This window comes from Vidua chalybeata, chromosome 1 (assembly GCF_026979565.1).
Source record: "Vidua chalybeata isolate OUT-0048 chromosome 1, bVidCha1 merged haplotype, whole genome shotgun sequence".
Taxonomy (NCBI): Eukaryota; Metazoa; Chordata; class Aves; order Passeriformes; family Viduidae; genus Vidua; species Vidua chalybeata.
In genome coordinates, this window is record NC_071530.1 from 35,849,710 (window position 1) to 35,874,133 (window position 24,424).

The following is a 24,424-nucleotide window of genomic DNA, read 5'->3' on the forward strand; positions in this document are numbered from 1 at the left end:
TTCTTTGGAGCTTTGCAGTTCTATCACAGTCTTGTTTGATGGAAATCACTGAGCATTAGAGAGTGAATTACTTTTCAAATGAAAAAAACACCAAAACTGATCAGCAAGAATAAATAGAATAAGTCAGTCTTGATTTAAAGGTATAAGTGATCTTAATCTCCATCAGAAACCCAAGGCAGAACCAAGTAAAGGAAACTTTGCACTAATATATCATAAATCCAAAAGCAATCAATGAATAAAAAGCAATGTAACTGTAGCATTATCACTTTTTGCCGACACCCTTTTTCCTTGCACCTAATAGATATGAAATATTTTTTCCTTGCTATTTCTTTATATTATATACTCTCACCTTTTTCTTCTTATCCTCATACTTTGACCACTTAGACCTCAAAGGGATTGATTTCATTTGCCAGTTTAAAGTTGCTGAGTGACCTCATTCAGAGTCTGCAGTTCTGTCACGGCCTATACAAGCATATCGGCATTGACATTTCTATTCAAGTGATGTTCCTGCAGAAGACCTTTTTCTAGTACAAACAGCTATTGACTGCAAGAAATAATCTACCATAAATTTTAAACTGCCATTGGCACTGCAAGTGCAGCTGTAAGATAGGAAAAAGTGACAATATTTGAGTATTTTACTATAAAGTAACACTATCAAATTCTAAAATCATTAGCCAGTAATTGAACCTCAGTTTGTCTCCTACAGGTGAATAAGAAAATTTAACTTCTTGTAATAAATATTTCCATGTCTCCTAGACTAATTTTTTCTTATTCATAGGTGAGAACTGCAGTAAATTGATCTTGAAATGCTTTTGGACAACTGAATCCATCCAAACAGAGCCTGAAACGGACCTTTTCAATTATACAATAGTACCTCTTCTCTTGGTAAGTGAAAGCAGTGCTGATTAAACTACATCCCCTGTTCTTTCCGTTCACTGGGATCCAGCATGGGGAGGAGCAGTGTTCAGCACACCCAGCAGGTACAAAGCAGGGAGCTGTGGTCAGGGAGTCACAGACAGTGCAAGAGGTCTCCTTTCCAAATGGGAAATCTTGCACAAGGCTAAATGAACTTGTAGTTCCTGACTTATCTGGCAACTGTGGGAAGGGTACCAAGGAGTGCTGGCAGTGGGATGGGCCAATAGGCAAGACAGTTAACTTGGCACTTGACACACAAGAGACCCAAGGCTGTTTGCACAATTAGACAACACCCGAATGGTGATGACTTGCTACAAGGTGTAACTTCCACCTCTGTTGTCACCAGCAGTGCTGTAACAAGCTCTGTGCAGACTCTGAGAGTGACCTCCCTGATGGGGGCTTTGCTCTGCTGTAGTTCCCCAGCAGCAGGTGAGGAGTTGTAAGAAGAGGCAGGTGTGTTTTACTCCATTGGGGTGACTGACAGGTGATTGACAAAATCTTTCCAGGTGTAAAAATTCATGCAACAGACAGGAAAGGTGCAACTGGGACAAGATACAGTGGGAAGAAGGCATGCACTGATAAGAGGGAGGGAACTGTAAACTTGTGACTTCTGGCAGTAGAAGGGCTGCCCAGTGGTGCAGGGCCCAGTAAGCAGAGGGTAAGAACAAACTCCCTCAGAGGAAGAATTCAGGTTGGACACTGACTGTATCAGAGCGCTATCAAGGGAAAGTGATGAGTGACAGTGTGTGGCTGGCGACTCTTCAAGCCTGACTTGTCAGCTAGGGAGGTTTCTTGCTTGTTTGGAACCTCCGTTTGTGGTGTTGCAGAAGACTGCTTGAGGTCACCTAATGTTCTGACTTTTTCCTGCTTATCCATTCATTTACCAAAGACAGGGTGATGTGAAACCATTTTAGTTCAAAAGTGACTGTAGTGCTCCTGAGCAAGGGTGAAGGGGACAGAAACCCTGGTGGTGCTTCTTTTCAATCCTACGGCAAAAGGGAAAAACTTGGAGAGCAGCAGGTGTACCAGGGAGCCCACATATGGTTACATACTTGCTGGCATTAGCTGGGCTTCAACTATTTTGCTTGTGGCTCCCAGTTTGATGAGGACAGACAACCTAGAAAACAGGTCTACCTGGCAAAGATGGGGAAGAAATTTTTGTGAACAGACTTGCTAATCTAAGGGGGAAGACTTTGCCACAGAACAGGGACCTAACCCAGATATACATGAGGAATCGGCACATACAGACGAGGTAGGCAGAAGGTCCACTGAGTAATGAGTTTCGTAATGAACTGAAATGGGAAAAGCACATATGAAGGTGGAAATGGTGGAAATGGAGAGCACATGTGTGGAAACAATGGCAGGAAACAAAGGACAGGCACACAATCATTGTTTGGCCACTTGAACAAAACTAGGAAGGACAAAACCCCATCTGGAGCAAAAATTAATGGGGGACATTAAGGGGTAACAAGAAGTAATCTTATAAGTATGCAGAGCAGCAAAAGGAGATTCAAGGAAAATAGTCTATTGCTAACTAAGGGAGATAAGACAATGACACATGGTACAGAAAAGGCTGCAGCACTTGAATCCATTTTTGCATCTCACTTTTTAGGCCAACTCTGTTCCCAGACCCCTGCATGAACTGTTTGGGAAGGAGAGGAATGGCTATGGAGGGGGGAAGGACATAAGCTGGTGAATACCTGAAGAAGTAGCACGTGTACTCAAACACATGGGACCACATGGGATATACTTACGGGTGCTGAAAAAACTGACAGGGTGATTGCAACAGCACTGGCTACCACAGTGAAAACTCACTGCTATTACAGAACATCCTTGATGACTGCAGAAAGGTTAATTTTACATACATACTAAACAAGAGTGAGGTGGGGTATCTAAGGAACTATACAATGGTTGGCCTCACCTTAGTCCTTGGAAAAATCGTAGAGCATGTCCTCTTGGAATCAATTTCCAACATGTAAAGGACAAGAGAATAATCAAGAAAAGTCAACAAGGATTTACCAAGAGCAAATCATGCTTGACCAACCTGGTTGCCCACTATGATGAAATGACTGGGCATGCAGATGAAGGGAGGGAAGTGAATGCAATGGAGTTTTACTGTAGTTAGGCTGGATTGCTCAGAATCCCAAGCTTAAAGAACAGAGTCAATAGCTTGATGTCCAGTTGATGTTTGGAAATGAGGACAGTAACAAACGGACTGTTATGAAGACACTGTTCAGTGTCTTCATCAATAGCCCAGATAAGGAGACAGAATATACATTCAATAGATTTTCAGATGATACAAAACTGGGAGGTGTGGCTGCTGTGCTGACTGGTGGAACTTCAATTCACAAACACCATGAGACATGGGAAGCCTAGGCAAGAGAAGCCTCTTTGAGGTTTCTGTTTTAGAAATTTCCGTAAGCACAAAATTCTGCACTTGAGAAGAAAAATCCCAATGCACCATTGCAGACAGGGAAGGAACCTTTTGTTTCAGATCTGCTGAAAAGGTTATGGAGGCTACAGTGGCTGTTAAACCACTAAGAAATAAGTTCTCTTATCATGAATAATGTAAACAATTGCACTGAGCTACTTTACGAGCAATGTGGTCAGCAGATCCATGAAAGTCATCACACCCCTTTCTATTTAGTGCTTGTGAGCCCTCACCTTTAATAATGCTTTGGGCCTGCAGTTCAAAGACATTGAGAAACTGGAGAGGACCCAGTGCAGGGTTGCTGGGAAGGCTACAGGTCTGGAGGAGAGGCTGAAGGAGAAGTGCTTGTTTATTTTGGTGAAAAGGAGCTCAAGAGGGATCTACTGGGAGCCTGTAACTACATGAAGTGACAAAGACGATGGAATCAAACTCTTCACAGATGATATAGAAGGCACTATGGCCCAAAATTGCCCCTTGGAAGGTTCAAATTGGTAATTAGGAAAATATTCTTCATTAGAGGAGCAGCACAGCACTGGAAGAGGTTACGGAAGAGTTAGTTTCTATTCAAAGTCACTGACCTGACCCAATGCTAGTGGATTGTCTTATTCAAGTAGCAGCTTAAGCAGAAGTCTCTTCTATAGAATATTTCTAAGACTAATCTTTTAACAAGACCTTTCAAAGATTGCTCTGTATAGATAATCAGCTAAATCATAAATCCCCTCAGGAAAAATGACCTTTTTCAGTATTCTAATGTCAAATTCTTTGGCAGCATTAGATGAAACAACTGATTTATAGCCAGCCTAGTGCAGATGTTCTCATACACACAGCACTTTCCTCTAAGTGCAGCTTTTCATTGTGCTAACAAAATGAGTAGCCTGGATACCATTTTTATTTTGTGTACATACAGCAGTGCTGATTTGATCTCTGTTATGCATGAAGAGAGACTTATAAATTCTTTGAACAGTCTTCTAAGTCTTCTCTTCTTCTAAGTCAGGAGAAATCCAGTATGGTCTGGACCAACCTTTCAGCTGAAACTGCCCCTTCAGCTGATCTGACAGACACAGCACCAGAATCACGTGAACAATTCCAACTCATTCAACCAAAATACAAAATCAGTGTCAATTTACCAACCAACATGCTCTATAAAGCTCAATATTTTTTAATATTGGGAGCTGCATTATGAGGAAGAAAAGCAAATCGAGCAGCAAATCGAACTAAGGAATCACTGCATCAAACATGGGAGACCAAGATCTGCAAACTTATGCATGCAATCTTGCAGAAAAAGAACTTAATACTTTCTGAAAATTCAGTTCCAGTGTTCTCAAAAAACTATGACACACCTTTGACTTTGCAGATGATGTAGAGTCTTACAGATAACCATTAACATCTGGTATTTAACAGGAAAATGAAAAGGAAGTAATTTATTTGCGATATTACATTGATTTACATTTCACTAACAATATTAAGCAGGCTAGAATTTATGTCTCCAGTCAAATCAAAATTCTATTTGAGTGCCTTTATATACGCATCTCTAACTATTTTCCTGGTTTTGGCAAGACTGAATCTGCAAAAAACTTGACTTACATTTATGTTTCTCATATTTGTCTTTCTTATTATCCACATAGAGAACTTTACTTACATGGTTGCATTTACTTTTTTTCTTATCCCATGAGAACTAATTCCTTTATGATTAATTTTTTGACATTTCTCTGCTATTTCCCCCCCAGTCTATACAGTTCTGGTACTCTCCATTTGTCCAAAGCTCATTCTTCTGTTTTTATTACCCTTCCTTTCATCTATCTTCTCACCTTTACAAAGAGCGCTATGGAAATAAATTTTTTTATCCTTCCTTTCTCCTGAGCTCATAATGAGATCAGTGATGCCTCCCCATGCCCCATTTTTCATCAAATTTTACTACATCAGGAAAAAAGCTGTGAATAACTGAAAGTGGTCAGTATAGTCAAGAACAGAAACTTTCACGCCTTTGACATTGTAATCCTTCCTTTTACAGCTCATGGCTGTAAAACAAGCTGCAATATGGTTCGCAGACCTGGGTACAGGCACTGGAATTTGGTATCCTTTACAAGGTCTGATGACATACAGTTTTGGAAGGAAGTCACTCTTTCTTAAAATTACTTTTATCAGTTAAACAAATTTTCTCCCAAATATATGACATGTAGCTTAATACAGAATTATGGAAAACAAGGAAAACAAACATGGAAAATCAGGACTGTAATGCCTTTCTTTCACAATACCATTTAGTTTTCAGTCTTGCTATTCAGGAGATGAAAGAAAAATTGTACTTTCACTTAGAAAAGTAAAGGAAAAGCAAACTCTGTTGCCAAAGCTTACAACAATGTATGTCCAAGCATTTCATTCATGAATGCTCAGAATGGCAGAATTCCATTCATCTTAAATTTTAATCCTGAATAAGAATTAACTTGGCAGCACCACCAAGTGCTAAGTACTGTGGAAAAGAAACTATCTTCATAGAGAAGAGTATTTAAAGGTATTTAAGGTATTTAGGCACTAATGCTGAAATTTAAAACATAAAAAAAACCCCAAACCAGTGACAGAACTGAGCTGGCAGAAGAGCCCAGTCTTCCTGCGGTCTGTTCTAATGCTGGTAAATGATGGGTTGGGTGAAGTGTGGAGAAAACAGAATGTCATGACATAAACATGAAAAAGTACTGCCCAGAACACTCTTCCAGACTATACAAATTTGCAGAGCAGTGATGTCTTGAGCTTGAGGTGGTGTCGGGTTTTTTTCGTTTGCTTGTTTGTTTTTTCCTGTAGTTCGTAGCTACTTTTCTTATATTAATTTGCCCAGTCACATTTTCAGCTTTTTCAGCATTCATAGTAAGAGCACTCAGGAAACATCCCATAGCTCTTGGCAAATTGGCAGGGCAAATTAGAAAATAATTTTGAAGAGGTATCGAAACATTTAGAGGAAAATAATGGGAAAAACGAGATTGATACACGGAAATCCTGAAGTCCGGGACTTGCAAAGAGTTTTACCAGTAATTAAGTTCTTATTCATAAATTATACACAGAGTATACTTTTTAGAGGTCACTAGCAGTTTACAAGTCAAACAAGACTCAGATGCAAGGCATAGATTGCTTTCTCATTTAATTTTAAGCAAATTCCTCTGGAGTCAAAAGCAGTGGTTACTCCTTCCATTTTGTGGGAATTTATTTAATCTTCTAATCTAAGAATTAAAAACAAGATTTAACCTTATAATCTTGAATCTCTGACAGTTGAATGTTGGTTGACACCCCCATAATTTTTTTATATTCTGTGCCAGCCACAGAATAGTGTACAGCATATGGTGACATTTAAACCAGAAACCCCTATTTCTGAGCACTGAATTACATACGGTGGAAATTAACCCAAGCTTTTAATTTATTTTATTTATGATTTTAACTTGTTATTTAATTGTATCACTCCCAGTCCCAAGGCCTTGTTCTGCTGGGTGCTGTACAAACATAAAGACAAATCCTGCTTCTCTGAAGGACTTCATGGTGTAAGCCAAGAGACAACAGATGGCAGGAGACACACATATGGGGAGGACATGGAAACAATATGGCTATATTAGTCAGTCTTCTAGACATGGCTTCAGCATGGAGCCAAACTGTTGTTGATGAAAAGGTGGAATTATTGAGAGAGTTTTCATTAAGCATTTATTTTGTAGATGTTTAGAGAAAATTTCTTCTATGTGGAAGGGGCTATGAAATGATTAGATGAAAGTGCACCAAGCACATCAGAGTCAGGGGTGAAATGCATATTGTTACTTTTACATTGAAAAATTTGGTACCTGTGAAATTTTTGCACAAAATGAAATTTTGTGAATATTAATATATTACCCAAGTGAAGACATAAAGAAGTTCAGATACTGCCTTCATATAGTAATTTCTGCAGTAGAGGTTATGTTTGATTTCCTGTGCTGAACCATTATCTGACAGTATTTATCTGTCTATGTGCTAACTGAAATATCCCCATGCTTAATATATTTCCAAATAACTCATGTTTTATGTTCTTCTCATCTTCACAAGTGCCTAGTTTTTTATTATTTTGAATACACTTTCATAAATGTTGAACATGTTAAGCACAGTACTTGCAGCTAAGTCTGACAAGCTTGTATTTTGCTTCTATAGACTGTAGGCACAGCAAACATGAACCCTGTTTTTACTTTATACCTTTAACTCCTGCTTAGGCTTCTTTTACATCATTTTAACTTAGACTGCTATCCGAGTGTGGTATAAGATAGCTTAAGTAGGAATGTCTTTCTTCCCTTTTTTCTTACATATTCTTAAAAATTTCTCTTAATTTCACTAGTGTAGTGTAGTGCTAGTAAGCATAGCTGCTCAGACTTTATACTTTCTGATAGTTACATACTTATTTCAGTGCTCTTCTAGATCAGAACCCTTAAAGCACAAACAGGTTCTCTGTCAGATTAGAGAAAACTTTTTTTTTAAAATCTCTTTTCTCCTCTGACTTATTATTTTGACCTGCTGCTTTCCAATTTTGCTTTCTGGTAGTACTGTATATCTCAAAATATATCAGAGGACATCTGAGTAAGCACAAATGAATTAGGCAAACAGTAATCCTAGAGGTCTAGGTTCCAAACTTAGTGTTATCAAAGTTAAAACATTTCAGGGTACAATGCATCCTCTCCTGCTCAAAGGAGTAAATTCAGAAGAGTAATTATCTGTTTTAAAAACTGAAACAGAACTGCCACTGCCAATCTTTTGTGAACGTGTATTTGTGACAACCTCTCAAAGGGGTGGGGGGAATGGGAATAAGAAAATAAAACAAAAAAAAAAAAAAAAAAAAGAAGAAAAGCTCAACAAAATATCCACTATGACTCTAAGGAGCCAAGCTAAATCAGGTTATGTACCAACACAACAACAACAAATTATTTGGCTCAGATGAATCAGATTGGAAACAAGTATCAAAGACAAGAAAGGAATTTTACAATACAGCTAAAGATGTTCAATTAGAATGAGACCAAGACACATTTGGCAATAAATTAAAATGCTAGGAGGCATTCACCTGCAAAGGCACATTTTTTGGGCATTAGTACAATCCTTACTTCCTGTGTGTGTTCTCTATAACAACACAGGAAGGGATGGCATCTCATGATGCTTCTCCAAGCTATGTACACATAAGCAGAACAAAGAGATTATAATAAAGAACTAAAAGAATAAGAATTTCAGCCTTTCTGTACGTAACATTCCCTCTCAAAATAGAGAATAAGCCCCAACAAAACTGAAAGGGGCTGCAACTCAGATTCTGTATAACCAATAACCCAGGAACTCTCTTCCAATATCCAAATTTTTAGCATTCTAGAGTTAGCATTTGTTGAGGAGACCCACACTTTCAAAATGCAAGAAAAATTATTATTTTACTGCAATATGTATCTGTAGCTTTCTTGAAATATAAGACACAAGAATTTGTGGTCAATTATTTCTCTTCTTCCAAACTGGAATAACTACCCTCTTCCTTGCTCCCTAGTTTATTTATTATTCTTTACATATAAACAGTATTTATTTACCATCCATATTTATTTATAAACTCTACTAAGATTGGTGACTTTGAGGCAAAATAGCTATTTTATTGCCTTGATGTATGATTATCAATTTATTTGATTGATTGTATCTTAAAAAAAGCTAAAAATATATAGAAATTTGGAAGAAAATGAAAGGGAGTGCATCAGAGAATCTTCCTACAAGCTGACAGATACATTTAATTTCAATTAAAGTCCTGAAAATAGCTGAAACTCTGGCTAACAGCTTCTAATCACCAGGTCCTGCTGTTCAATTTCCATCTTAAACAGTTCAAAGTCACTTTGCCAGCACAGTTTCCACACCCCACCTTGCCTGGAGATGTTAGTGGCAGAGGACCATGGAATTTTCGGGAATTTTCCAAAGCAGTTCCCACTGTTGAACCTATTACTGGAACAGGTTTCAGGTGCACCAGCCTCACTGTTCTGAGCTGGAAACCAGCAACTGTACTGCTGGAGCACGAGGACTTGTTTTTATCTAACCTAGGTAGAGTTTCCTCTTAAAAATATTACACTTCTATGGTCAGACAATTTTTCCGTAGCAGGAAGATGGGGAAGGATAAATATGACTGGAGAAAGTTCCTGCCTGGAGACAAAGAAAGCAGGGATGGAAAGCAACCCCTTCTGCAAGCAGACATAAGACATGGGAGACTTATCTACCTGCTGCCTGCACAAGTCCACCTGCTGGCACTGCGCTGTAGGACTGCCAAGAGACAGTTTAAAAATGAAATCCATAAAAATCTGCAAGATCCATGGAAACGCAAAAAGCTGGGCATAACTCGTGGATGGGTAGGCACTGAACAGCTGAGAATATAGGTGGTATTCCACTTGGTAAGGGAATAGATAAGAACAGAAAGAGCTGTAGGGTACTGAAAATTATCCCTTTGAACAGAAATGCTGATAAAAGGCTTCTCTCAGTGCTGCTGTTGAGATTGTTGACTTAAGAATATTGGAAAATTTCTTCATAAATAATAAAACAGATACATTAATTTAGATGGTATGGCTGTAAGCATTTTGGAAACAGTTATAAATAAACACATAGGCAAATGAGAATCCTGTATCTTCCATTACGTTTCACTGTGACATCTGAGGGACTTTCTGCCCATCTGTAACACACATTTCTAGCCCTTAAGACTGCATAAGCCCACTGTGGCAAATGTAAGAGAAATGTGAGCAGGGAAACACTAACATATTTACTTGAACCTTACTGAAAGAGTTAATTAGGTGTTATGTACTTACATAATTATGCTTCATGATTTTGCTGCCTGAATAAGCTTTTTAATACACACAGTCCAACACACACAGTCCTTTATGAAGGACTCCTAAAGCACAGCCTTTGTTAAACTCATACTCATTTAGATTCTTTTTAAGCATCAGTTGCAAAATAGTTTCACTAAATCTTCCTCTGGTCAGGCTGGATGTATTTGACCTTTGCTATGATTCCTAACATGACTGAGGATGCAGACCAGAGCAGGATTATTTAATTAAGGGTTTTAGACTCTCTAATTTTTCAGAGTTTAAGGAAGGTAAAACTTAAGTATAGTGATTATGTAGGGGTTATAAATATTCACTATTTATACTTCATTGTTAAAATAACAGAAGTACAAGTCTTGTTGTTTTTATAGGGAATTGTTTGATTTAACGAAACACAGATAAAAATAAGAATCAAGCTACTAAATGCATAGCCACAACTTATTCCAGTGGGGGAAAAAATCTTCCAAACACAAGAACCCTTTCAGCCCAGAAAACTCCCAAATAAAACAACAGCCTGGTTTAGAGGCATGTGTCTTATCCACATCCATGTTTTTGTTGAGAGTTCACTGCAGGTCTCTCAGCTCTGCACAGAAATGGACAGTAATTTCATGGTGTTATCTTAAAAGAGCAGGATGAAGAAATGAAATTCCCACTGAAAAGGAAAATGGGGCAGCTCAAGCTACCAATGCAGACCCTCTGATATGTTTTTCTTTTCCACTGGGTGCTGAAACATTAACTTCATGATTAATATATGGAAAGAGGATGGACAGAGCAAGTCCTTTAGCTCTGCTGGTAGCATGATTGCTGTGAAGTGTCACACTTCTTGTGTCCTCAGTCACTTTGATCCTTTTGTAAACATTGCTCATGGTCTCATTCATTAATGATTTTGGTAATTTTTAAATTCTTTCTGACAGTTTCAAAGGGCTGTCCAATAATTTTTAATGTTCTTACTACATTTTTTTCAAGTGGTATCATTCTGCTTCTGTGCAGAAGTCACTGGAAAATCTTATTCACCTACATGTATCTGAATCTTTTCTACCAGAGAAAGCTAAGTTTACATTGACATTTTTAAAATATTCCAAATGGCCCCACAGGTCTGTTCTCTATACATGTTTATTGCTTGCATTATGACAGAAAAAGCACTGCAGAGCCTCTTGGGTTTTTATTCATATTTTTTTTTCCTAAGCAATTAAGTTCCTGTTTTTATCAGAGTGCAGTTTCTTTTCCCTGAAATGAATCACTCCAAAAAAGATAAGGAGCTCTAGGATTCCGAGCTGCCACTCATGCATACTGCTGTTGCTTTACTAAATTACAAGAAACTTGCAAGTATTTCTAATAAAAGCTATAAAAGGCAATTTAATTTTTCTTTTACTGTTTTCAGCTCTTTCATTTGCGTTACAGGATGTCATGTAAGCCAAAGGAAGACAACCAAGAAAAGAACCATAGTTCCAAAATATCTCAGAGGTTCTTCTATGAACTCTGTTCATGTGACCTGTCAGCATCTGAAATTTAATATTCTTTTCATAGAACCCTAAAATTGTACAGGCACTGGAATATAATTTTTTTTTTTTTTTGTGTCTGAATTGGATTGTCACATCAGAATAAGGAAGACATATGTCCTCCAGTATTAACTACAGTTAAACATTAAGGCACTAAAGTATTTTAAACTTAATGGCATTGAGAATAATCAACATGTCGTTAACTTCAGGCCTAACAAATCCAATATGCTGATCAAGAATTGGCTGATGTACACAGACAAACGAACTTATTCTGGGCACATTTTATGATGCTTAACGAAAAAAGGACATTTCATCATAGCATTTGTACTTCTAAATAAATGTTTGGCATTGGTAAGTCTGAACTGGCAAGTATTTTGTTTAAAACATACTAAAGAAATTGAAAAAGCAAGTCATGGAAAAGATAGATGGTAATAAAAACCATCTCCAAGATGTGTACCATGCACAAAAGGCACGTTCTTTTCCAGAGGAATTTTTGCATATGTGGTTTTCTTTGTGCGATTGCCTAGTATTTATCTTATTACCTCGTTGGTTTTCATATACCACTTCTACTTGAGCAGACCTGTCAAGTTTGTATGCTTAAACTCAGGCTCTTAAATCATTACAGCAGATGCCTATTTAATTGAAAATAATGGCATACATTAATTTTCTAACCTGTAGGGGTACTCATAACTAACTTCAAATCAGTCAGACTAGCTACATTAATCACAGGCAGTAACAGTTGTTTATACACACTTGTAGGGACAATAGCATATGTTGTCAAATTTGATTTAATTAAAAAGTCTGTGCAATCAGAACCAGCATAATGCATGACACTTCTGTTCAGGATATTTTTGCAAAGAAATGAGGATTCTGACTGACCATGTTCGTAAATTATTTTAGTAAAGAAAACAAACGCTCCAGATTTTCCTTAGAAATGTTTCCTTCTTGGGAACTTTTTAACTAATGTAATTTCCAAATGGGTAATTAGATTTTTCTTAAGTTGAAACCTTGTATGTAGAAATTTACTTATTAAAACACTAAGTTTTTCCAAATCAAAACTTTATTTTCAGTCAAATCCATATTTTCCTATTTTTTTTTCTTTTAAAGAAAGTTTAAAAAATATTTATATTGTTTGACTCAGAAGTTTCCTCTCTGGCACATCTCTATGTCTGAGAGCAATTTACAGAATATTCTGCCAGAAACTGGCATCAGCCGACCATATTTGCCAGAATCAACGTCTAAGCACCTTTACTATTTGCTAAAAAGAGGGGAAGACTTTCTTTAATGGTTTCTGGGATCATGAATGAAACATAATGAGAAATAAATGGACCACAAATGCACCCTTTTTACAGCTCCAATGAAAAATACAGGGCAGTAGGCAGGTTGGGAGAGAAAATTTTATAGAACTTTATTCCAGCAAGACTGAACCATTCAAAGATAGTGGGCACTAGAGTGCATTACAGATTACAAATTCCTGTGTTTGTTTATGGGAAGACAGCTCCAGAAACTGCTGCTTAAGTTATTCCTGTCGGAAAGCCACAAAGGATACAAAGGAGCAGGGAACCTCTCAATGCTGGGCACAAAACAGGCTTCCAAAACCCTTTTGGGGGACCTCACATTAACATACAGCTTTGTGCCACTCAACAGTAATGTCAAAAACATCAGCATGCCATGGGCTGCCAAAACATGAACTGATATTGTGCATTCAGCCCCGAGGCTGTAGATTCATTTCTTTAACTAAATAAAACAGAGGACATCTGTTTCTGGTAACAGAAATAAGCCACTCCACTGATCTTTGCATCTGAGGGGAAAAAGAAATAAACAGAAGAATAAATATAACCCAAATGTTAGTAACCTTAAGAAGTCCTTAGTATGAGAAATTGACACATTTTAGTCCTGGAGGCAATGAAACAAGTATCAATTTTGATCACAAGTCTCACAGATAAAGCCCAACTTGTTGGACTGGCTTTAGGAAACAAAGAATTTAAACATGTCATATTCCTCTGAGAGAGTTTATCCTCTCTCAGAATCCCAGAATGGCTGAGGTTGAAAGGGACCTCAGAAGCTCTTCTTGCCTAAGCCCACACTCAAGAAGGGCCACCAAGCGTAACTGGCTGCCTAGAATTAGTGTCCAGATGGCTTTTGAATATCTCCAAGGAGGGAGAATCCACAATCTGCCTGGGTAACCTATGCCAGTGCTCAGCTGCTCTCAAGAGCAAAAAAAATGTTTCCTTGATGATCAGACAGAGCCTCTTGTGTTGCAGCTGGTGCCCATTGCCTCTGGTCCTGTCACTGGGCATCACTGAAAAGAGCCTGGCTCTGTTCTCTTTATACCCTCCCTGTAGATACTGATACACACTGGAGAAATCCCCTCTGAGCGTTCTCTTTTCCAGCTCTCTCAGCCTTTCCTCACAGGACAGATGCTCCAGTCCCTTCATCACCTTTGTGGCCACTGCTGGACTTTCTTCAGTATGCCCGCATCTCTCTTGTACTGGGGAGCCCAGTCCAGGTGCCATCTGTGACAATGACATCCCTGTGTATCCCATGACACTATTACAGTAATGCCCTCTGGTCTGTGAAAATCACTTATTTTAACTGCATGTTAAAGGACATATTTCTATGTATGCATTCAATTTCCACTTTGCTTGGAAAGGGTTTGTATTAGAGATACAAGGATGAAAAGAAAATGGATTATCTTTCATCTGCCACACCAAGAATAAGTGATTTTAAAACCATCTTTTTATGAAGAGATTGATGCATGGCAATGTTCCAACAAAGGTAATTTCCCTAATACTTAACAACATAATCTGTATAATTATAAGATTTAAAATGTAAACCAGTTCAGTTTGATAAATAAAACAATGTGGATCCACTATATTTTGAAGCCTTCTGCCTCCAGAAAACAGCTGTAAATGAAGCAATTGTTCAAGTTGAGATTACTGATGCAACTACTTCAGGACCTCAGGAAGAACTCTTTGGGGTCCCCGACTCTACGTGGAAAATGAAGTACCATGAAATTTACAGGAAAACAAAACCCAACATTCTCTTGTGCAACAGAAAATAGATTTACACAAACCTTTTCCTCTTGGATCTCCTACAAATTCCGTTTGCCTATATTAAGGGTCAGTCAATAACTGAACCCAAGGAAATGGATTTTGATAGCCTAAAACCTTTCCTAGCTGTTCAATCATAAAATGCTAAAATATAAATTACATATCACAGTTTAAAGAATTATTTTGAAAATTTATGCCCTGATTTATCATGATTACCAATCCACTAAAAACTATCATAAGGACAACAAATGTTACAATGCATAATTCTTTATCCAAACTCCTTCATGAAAGCATTAATATAATACCCCAAATTTGGGATATTATTTACCTGAAAAAAACCATGTTAACAATAAATGGATTTTAATTGAGTATGAATATATAATGGTAAATTCTCCTGTCTCCTGTTAGAGGACTAAGGAGGAATTATTCTTCAACTCTACTGGCGCAAAACCCCCAAGTTCTGGCCTGGATAAAAGTTGCAAGTGAAAGCTGTATTTAGATCTTGTTAAGCCACATAAAAAGAAAAGTTCAATCCTGCTGTATTTATTTTTCTTCAACTCATGAGGACAAGCACAAAGAAATTAAATTGTTGTTTTAGCTTTAAATTAAATTCAACATGTTATAAATGGTCACAAACCAAAATTATAGCTTCTTGTTGACTAACCACAAAACACAGCTTTTCTTTAGTCAACAGTAAAACATTTGGAACAAGAATTAAACACTCTCATTCAGTGAACAAAAAATGAACAAAGTTGCACAAAGTTGTGCATTTCATTAGAACGTCTTGAATATCAAACTGAAAACATGAAGTGACTACTAATAAAGATTCTGCTGTTTAGAGTAAAAAGCACTGAGAAGTTCAGATGAAATTTCTGTGCAATATTAGCTCTGAACACCTGAAGAATGCTGTAACAGAAATTTGGCTATTACAATTCCTACATATTGAAATCAGTATGAGCCTACATTTCTGAAAAAAGAATGGAGAAAACCACTGTGCCTTCATTTTACAAAAATCACAACTTATTACATCTACTATGTAACTGTTTTCTAGTCAGCAGAGAGACAAAAGGGAAATGTGTATAGAGATTAAACAAGAATCCTCATGTTCCATAGCATACCTTGTTTACCAAAGTAGTGTGTCCTAAAATATCCTGGACGAGATGAGAATTTCTTTGGAACATACCCATGATAAGAGCTGATTTTCTTGGATGAAAACTATCTATTTAAATACTAGCTTCTTGTGACCAAATGGAAAGTCAGAGCTGCACAAGAAATAGAACTGTGACTGCAGACTACAGATGCTACAGACACTGGGAAACCTCTGATGTATTAAGGAATTTCAGGGACAACAGATGGACATGTTTGGATCTGCTGAGCATTCAAGCTTCCCACTGAACTGTTTAACTTCAGGACTACAGCAAAAGTCTAACAAAGCAAAAAATCTTACAGGACTTCTCTCGTCTTTCTCAGAGGCAACAGGCACTTTCACAGTTTCATTTCAGGCAGGATAATGGGATGGAAGCCATAATGGAGATGTCACTCAACACAAAAAGTTGAAATCGCTTATCTCTGCTTTGGCCATTAATGCATGCTTAGGGAAACATTTCCAAGTGGAAGTGCTCAATGAATGGAAGAAGTGAGTGTCTCTAACAAGTAAGTTAATGCAGTGTGACATTAAAATAGTTTAAAAGTTAAAAGAACCCACCGACTCTTTTCTGCTCATAGTTTTGCTTTGGGAACGAGAGCGGGAGATGGTGCTGAAAAAGGAATCCTTTTTTGAAGCAGACAAAGGTGGAGATCCTGTAAATTCACGTCCTCCAGACAAGCTCTCTATGCTTGGAGATGAACTGATGTTTTTTGAACTTTGGCCTGTAAAGCAAGTATAAAAAACCAAAACAATTAATCAGTGGGCATTTCCTTTTCCCCACAAATACTTCCTTGTCTTAACTGACATTGACTGAGAGTTACAGACACCCCAACACAGAATGAAATGTTGAAGTGTGTCAGCATGCACTGAGAGATTGAAGGACTGTTCTCACATGGAACTTAATTTCTGTACGAGAGAAGAACACAAAATCTTTGTGTATATGTAGATATATACACAAACATACACTATCTAGTACACACCTGTATATGTGTGTATATATATATATATATATGCTAAATGATGTGTGTGTATATATATATGTACATACACAGACTCTCTCTCTCTCTCTCTCTCTCTATATATATATATATATATATATATAAAAAATAAATATCACCTCATTATATGCACTGTAATATATCCACAGACTGAGGAACTTCATCCCCTGTGTGGCAAAATGAGCAAAGTACCATCTCATAAAAATATTAAAAAAAAATCTGATATCATCAACACTACAATGGAAATAGTTTTTTCCAACTATAAAATTTGGCAAAGAATGCTAACAACAAGTACTTCGGATTCCAAAAGTGGGTTGGACACTGAAGATCTAGATCACAATATTTAGACTTTAAACAGGAAAAAATAGTTTGGAAAAGAACGTTAAGTTCTCATACTTCAAATTTTACGGCCATTTCCACCTAACAGACATTTTGATGAAATCTACTTATTAGTTACTTATTGTCATTTCATGGAGCTTTTGAAAAGAATCCAGTATTGTCCACTATCATAGTGAAGACATCTGGGGAGAAGCCTGGGCTGGTTCACCATGGCAGTGTATGCAACAGGCAGCCTCTGATAAGGCTAGCTTTCTTCTAGTTGAGGCTTACCAAGTGTTTTCAAAGATTTAAATTAAAATTTTGTTTTCATTAGTTCCAGGAGGAAAAAAAAACAAAAAACCCTCAGTATGCCAGTTTTCATCAACCTTCATTAAGAAAATGTTGCCTTAGGACAGATGCTAGTTTAAAAAAATCTTTTTGTCATGTGTATGATGAAGTCAAGCTAGAATGACTCCATGAAACTGTAGAGTTTTCCACACTGGAAAGAAGTTAAATAGCACATAAAGCTAATGCACAAGAATTCTCCCTTGTTTGATGGCTCTTGTGATGAGAGGGTTTATGTTTCCCTTTTTCCTTTCTTCTGTTTTTTGTGTGCTTTCATGTTACCATATATAGCAATAAGTATGATCCTCTGCAATTAAATAATTCATATTTTCTTAAGGCAATAAATACAGATTTATTTGAAATACACTTTTTACAAGGAGACTGTTTGCAAAGAGACTGAACTAGCAAAGAACAAAACATTATGTGTGAATAAACAGACCTTAAATGACAAAAGCCAAGAAAGGATCTGCGTTTAGTATTTTGAATATTTCCTAGAAGAAAACACAGATAAATTGCTTCCCATCTTGTCCTTCATTCCCTGTTGCTTTATTCTGCTCACCTCCCCCATAATCCTCCTACATTTTATGCCCTGCTTCTGTGGACCTTCCTGTCTGCCTCCATCTTTTCTTCAGATCCCTCCACACGGCCTCTTCTGCTACTTCTTATTCTAAATTTTCTCTTCACATATTCTTTACTTGCCGCCAACTTCATTCAACTGGATTTTTCTGTTTCTTCACAGTCTTCCTCCAGACACTTACTACCTACCACCTAGTCTGAGGAGTTTCCTTAAAAGTGCTTGAGACTGAGATCTCACTTAACTTTTGCCTTCCCATTTTATAGAAAAATGGGATATGCATTAATCAGGTACACCGTAAATAATTATGAAGATGAAAAAGGAGAAAACACTGCATGGCAAACAGCAGAAATAATTCACTTGCAAGGAAATTTTTTGAAAATTTGTAATTTTAGGGTAAAATCATGTCACTTGGCAACATTGTTATCCTTACAGTTGCCTTTATGTAAGAAAAAAGGCTTTTTATGCATTTTATAGTGGCAAATGGAAGTGTGCTTTTGAAGTAGGTAAACTTAAAAATAGTTTTGGAACAGATGGAATCACATATTTTAGCAAATAAAGCATTTATAAAAGTAGTTCACACAGCTAAACAAGAGCAGCCAATATAAATGGTAAACATAAATTAAAAAATCTATTTGGTGGAAAAAGTGCAACAGAAAAATATTCATTAAGGATATATCAGATTAAATAGCCTCTCTTTACCATCCTAGTAACAAGAAGATATACTCCCTATAGAGTGAAGATTAAAAAAACAAACAAAAGAAGTTAAACAATGAGCCATGTGTATTTTTCACATACTCTTCACTGTATGGCCTGGATGTAACACAATTCACCTGCAAATAAGCAGATTATGTGATAAAAAAACCACAGATAATATTGAGAGAAGAACACTTTAAATGTATTTGAAGAACCCACACACATGAAATAATATAGCTTGGTAAAACAATGGAAAAAATTATATGTGAGAATTTTTTTTCTATATTTTGTCTTTCAGCTCTAAGGAAAAAAGTGTTGAAAACATAGTAAGAAACTGAAAAGACCGAGAAGTGTCCTCATGGCCGTTGCAAACAGCTAAATTTCAAAAGATGGATCACAGTTCACAGGAACAGAATATGCAACTACTAGCATAACCAAACAAGATTTTGTGGACTGAATAATACAAGTGTCCTAAAAGGGAATTTGCTCAAGTAACACTAAGAGCTTTGAACAATCTGGTTTTTATGGCCTATAAATTATATAATGAAAATAAAAAATAAGAGCAATACAAGATCTACTTAAACTAAGACAGAGATACAGCAAACCAGAAGTGATAAAAATACTGTATCTGTATGTTTGATACCCAAGTAAGAAGATCCTTCTGCATGAATAAGCAAATCCAAGGGAAATTACTACTAGGAAACAATATTTTTTTATTCTGCATCCAACCCTGTGATCACTGCTGTGACATAGATTATTTGGGGATATAATTGAGAATTAAGACAGAAAGAACAGCACTTATGAATAATTATAGTGTGCAGCAACTCATAAAGCAGGATCCTTGGACTGTGATAGGCTTTTCTAATTTCCAGAGGAGTCATTGTTTTTACAACTGTAAATAAGAAAGCTGAAAGACAGATCACACCAATCATATGTGTTTTCCCTAATGTCAAAAAAAAAAAAAAAAAAAAAAAAAAAAAAAAGGAAAAAGAAAAAGAAAAAAGACATCCATGATTTTCCCAACACAGAAAAGTAATGAATCACAGAATATTCTAACTTGGAAGGGACCCACAAGGATCATCGAGTCCAACGCTTAAGGAAGCTGCTGCAACAACATTTAACTGAGTCACCACGTTGCTTCTGAAGTCCTTCAGATGTATGAAGTCCTTCAGTCCTTCCTTCATGTATGCACCGAGGCATTAACAACCCTCATATAACTTTGGAAACAACACTATAGTAACAACACACAGATTTTAGGATCTCAGGGCAATGACACAAATGCCATTTGTACCTTCCCTGTTCTGTGTCTCACTGATTTTACATCTTTTTTAATGTGCAGTGTGGTACATTCTGCTCACTCAATAGCTTGACAAGAAGGTAATGGGACAGAGTTTCTAATTTTGGATTACTCCTCAAAAAAAAAAAACAAAAACAAAACCAAAAAAAGGTGGAAAAATAAAAAAGAAGTCTTACCCTTCATGTAGAATCAAAATGCATAAAGATTGTAATAAAGTACAGTTAATAACTAAACTCGTGTCCTTCTTTAGCAGCCTAATCAGGAGCCTGAGAACACCACTGAATCAAAACTCTCATTTTCGTCTGCTCATTCTGCCAATATCAGAGAAATACATTGTGGTTCCTTAAAAAAGACATTGGAGAACTCTAATCTCTGAGCATCTAAGCATATACCAGAAGGTCCTAAATCCTATACAAAACAGGCTGAAGAAACCCCACAAACATGGCAATCAAATACATGCTTATGAAGTACATAGAACAAATATGTAGGGATCCCTGATGTACGCAGTAGTCAAAATACATTACTGTGCAGGATGTCTCAAATATATATATATATATATATATACACATATATATATACATATATATATATATGTATGTATGTATGTATACACTCTAAAATGCATAAATAGTTCACAGTAATGATTGAGCACAGTAATGATGCACAGGATTTCACACACTAAAAATACATCCATTTCTGAGGCAAAAAGGAGCAATGTTATCTCCATGGGCTGGCTTTTAAGTGGCTCACTTCTTGCCTGTTGCTAATGATAGTGGGACTCACCCCAGGGTGAGAAATGCTCTGCCTCAAAACCATTCAGAAAACACACAGATGGGCAGTGGAAAAAGGAACCAACCTGTTGGTATTGTGGAGACCTCCCATGTCTTGCAAAGAATGGTAATTTAAATTAAATGTGATCAATAATTAGGCTGTATAATAAAGTAAAACGTGATGGCAAGGAGGAGAAGACTAACAATGAAAGGAAAGTGAGCTTCAGGTCTTACTAAGTTTGAGTTAAGTTATGGGGGATATAGCCAGGAACTGTGGAGGTCCCTGCTAAAATGTATGAAAAATCAGAGGAAGATGCAAAAAAGACATACAAAACTGATGGCTCATTCTGTTTGGTCCCTACAGAGGAAAAGAATAGTTTTCATAGTTATAAGGAGAGCAAGGAAAAAGATACCAAGAAGAACAGAAGTTATGGTGCCATATATAATTCAAAACCATTCAGATCCTCTCATCTGTCTGTATTCACCATAGTGAGGATGTAGGGTATTAAAATTTGCAAAAAGAATGAGATGAGTTTTATAAAACTTTTCAGATAAATTAGTTTCCCTTTTTCTCCTACACTGAAATTGGAACAAAGGCTTCCAGCACTTTTAAAATTCACTCAAACCACCTCATCACACAAATCCATATACTTTTTATTTCAGCCAAGGCAGGTAAGCTCCCTTTTAGTCAAGTGCACCACAGTAGATATTTGGCCCAAAATATCTGCCTCAAATATAACAAGAGGGAAGCAATGCAGCTAAAAGGGACAATGATGGTGGAACTGGCCCCCATGACAGAGTGGGAAATGGGCTACAAAGTGCAAGAGCATAAAGGTTTGTAGCACAGACGGATGCTGACGCAGAGCGGATGCCAGTGAAGAGACGCAGACACACTGAGACACACACACGCATGAACACACACGCACAGACAGGCACACAGACACACACACACACAGACACACACATGCCCAAGACATACAGCGACATAGACACAGACAGACACACATGCAGACACACAGAGGCACACACACAGACACACACACAGACACACAGACACAGACACACCTACACACACAGACACACACATACAGTCACATAGACACAAGCAGACACACACACAGACACAGACACACACACAGACAGACAGACACAGAGAGCGGTCGGCCGGGACGCGGAGAGCCGAGCTCTCTGCCGGCACAACAGCGGCGCTCGGTGGAGGGACAGTGGCAGCGACGGCGGGCGCCGCCCGGGCCTACCTGTGGTGGCCGGGGTGTGCTGCTGGGCCTGGGCCGGCCCCGGCGGCGCCGCCTCGCCCGCCTCGCCTGGCAAACAAACAACAGCGTTAGCGCGGCCCCGCCGCTGCAGCTCGGCCGAGGGAAGAGCCGCAGCTTTGGGGGGTTCAGCCGGAGCACCCTGCTTTGAACAGAAAGGACATGGTGAGAGAGCGCTGTGGGGACAGGCAAAAGGAAACGGGAAGGTTGGATAACCAGTTGTCACAGGCTGCAGAACCCCAGTGCTTTTAAGTGATGATTTAGATCAAAATGTAAACTTAACTGAAGAGTCAAAGCCGTTTTGTCGCTGGCACTTTACAGAGACAGTGTCATTCTGCTGTTTGGGAGCTTCATAGAATGGCTGAGGTTGGAAGACCACTGGCCCAAGCCCCTTGCTCAAGCGGGGTCCCCAAGGGCACATTACTCAGGATTGTGTGGCTTTTGATGGCTTTTGAGTATCTCCAGGAAAGGGGACTCCACAGCTCCTCTGGGCACTCTATTCCAAGGCACAGTCACTTGCACAGTAAGGAAGTTCTTCCTCGTATTCGGGTAAAATTTCCTGTGCATCAGTTTCTGCCCATTGCCTTTTGTTCTACTGCTTGGCACCACCGAGAAGCAGCTGTCTCCACCGTCTTCACACCTCCCTTTAGATATTATCCCCTCTCCTCTTCTTGAGGCCAAACAGTTCCAGCTCCTTCAGCCTTTCCTTGTGAGGTGCTCCAGTCCCCTAATCTTTTTTGGAGCCCTCCATAGTACTCACTCCATGTCTCTCTTACACCGAGGAGCTCAGAAGTTGTATCCTTACTGCCAAAAAATTTCATACTTGTCTAATAATATGTTTATTTCTATGTTTTCAGAAAGGAAAAAAAAAAAAAAAAACTTTGTCAATCCGTGTTTTATTCCTTTAATTTATACTCAGTTCTGCTATTAATAAGGACAATTTCTTTATCCATATGAAAAGCATATTCATTTTCTAGAGATAAATAAATAATTTGAAATAATTATTTAACTTTATAAATAATTCTAAATTGGAGGATCATTTCTTTAGGGCATACGTGTTGACTGTGGAAATTCTGTGTGTTACAACAAATACCACAGTAGTATCAACTCATAAAAACAATGAGTAGCCTGGAAACTCTTTAAATACATTTTTGGCAGAACTTTGTCTTTTAACTGATCGTCTAATGTGTCCTTGTGATAAAGCTGCATTGAAATCAAAAGCCTTTGGGTTTCACTGTGAAATGATCTAGAAGGAAAACTGTATCCGGCACTATCAGGGAAGAAGAGAAAGAAAAATGCTTTTTTTTTCTTGGCAATACACTGCCATTTGGTAATCAAAGAATATCCAGTTTCTGAATGATGAAGGATCCACTGGAACACACAGGGCAACGGCTGTACTTTTTTCCCATTTTTTTTCTATTATCAATTTTTTTATCTTTCAAAATAACCACCTCAACTGAAGATCCAATAAACTCAATATATGAATTCAACTTTTGTGCCAATGAATTACTTCACTGTGCAAGATCAAGAGAATGTTTTAATCCCTCTTCTGTTAGCAGGCTACCTTGCATAAGTAATCAGTAATGATATCCGATCTTCTCCTGTGCTGAGGACAGGCTGAATGAGACTAATATATTATTAGGAGGAACTGAATTTCCAATTAGATGTCAGGATACTTCGTTCAGCTGTGATTTGTAATGCTGAAGACTCATCTGGAATTACAGGCCTGCAATTATGGTTGTGTTTTTTTTTTTTCCCAGTCTGTCGTTTTCCCATTTCCATTATCTAAATTTTATGCATTTTTTTCTTACAGAAATTCAGCAAGTACCAAAACTTTGGAGTGAGAAATAATTACAACTGATTATGTAACCCAGTCATCCCTCATCTAGAGTACAGCAGCATGAATGTTAGCTGGTTTGTGAGTGGTAACTCTGTTGAAACAGAGCTGTTAAAGCTGGGATAGGATTATTTTGACAGTCCTGCAAGGTATTTTGTTACCAAGGACTTCTTCACAAAGTAGATCAGCCAATTAATTTAATCTCTTCAAACGTATAAATCTCTGTATTAATTTAAATTATCAGCACTACTTGAGCATTCAAAACCTGAAAAGATCAGTAAGAGAAGAATGGATGACTTATTTTATGGCTTGATGCCTGTTAGATTTACAGCACTTTGGCTTGTTATACTGTCCAACTGAACATCTGTGAGTATTACATCAGCTGGAAGTGCAAATGTATTTCAATTTAAATCCCAAATCCATGTCTCTGCCTACCTCAGCTAAATAACCAGGCT

General features: G+C 37.7%; 1 protein-coding gene across 6 annotated transcripts in view; it reads right to left on the bottom strand.

Moving 5' to 3' along the window:
- The window catches only part of TBC1D5 (TBC1 domain family member 5), a 318,166-nt gene that overhangs the window by 25,820 nt on the left and 267,922 nt on the right, over positions 1-24,424 (bottom strand). For all 6 annotated transcript variants that reach the window (XM_053967563.1, XM_053967571.1, XM_053967579.1 and 3 more), the window contains one exon: positions 16,422-16,585. In XM_053967563.1, coding sequence (XP_053823538.1) covers positions 16,422-16,585 — 164 coding nt within the window. The remainder of the gene's footprint in view (positions 1-16,421; positions 16,586-24,424) is intronic.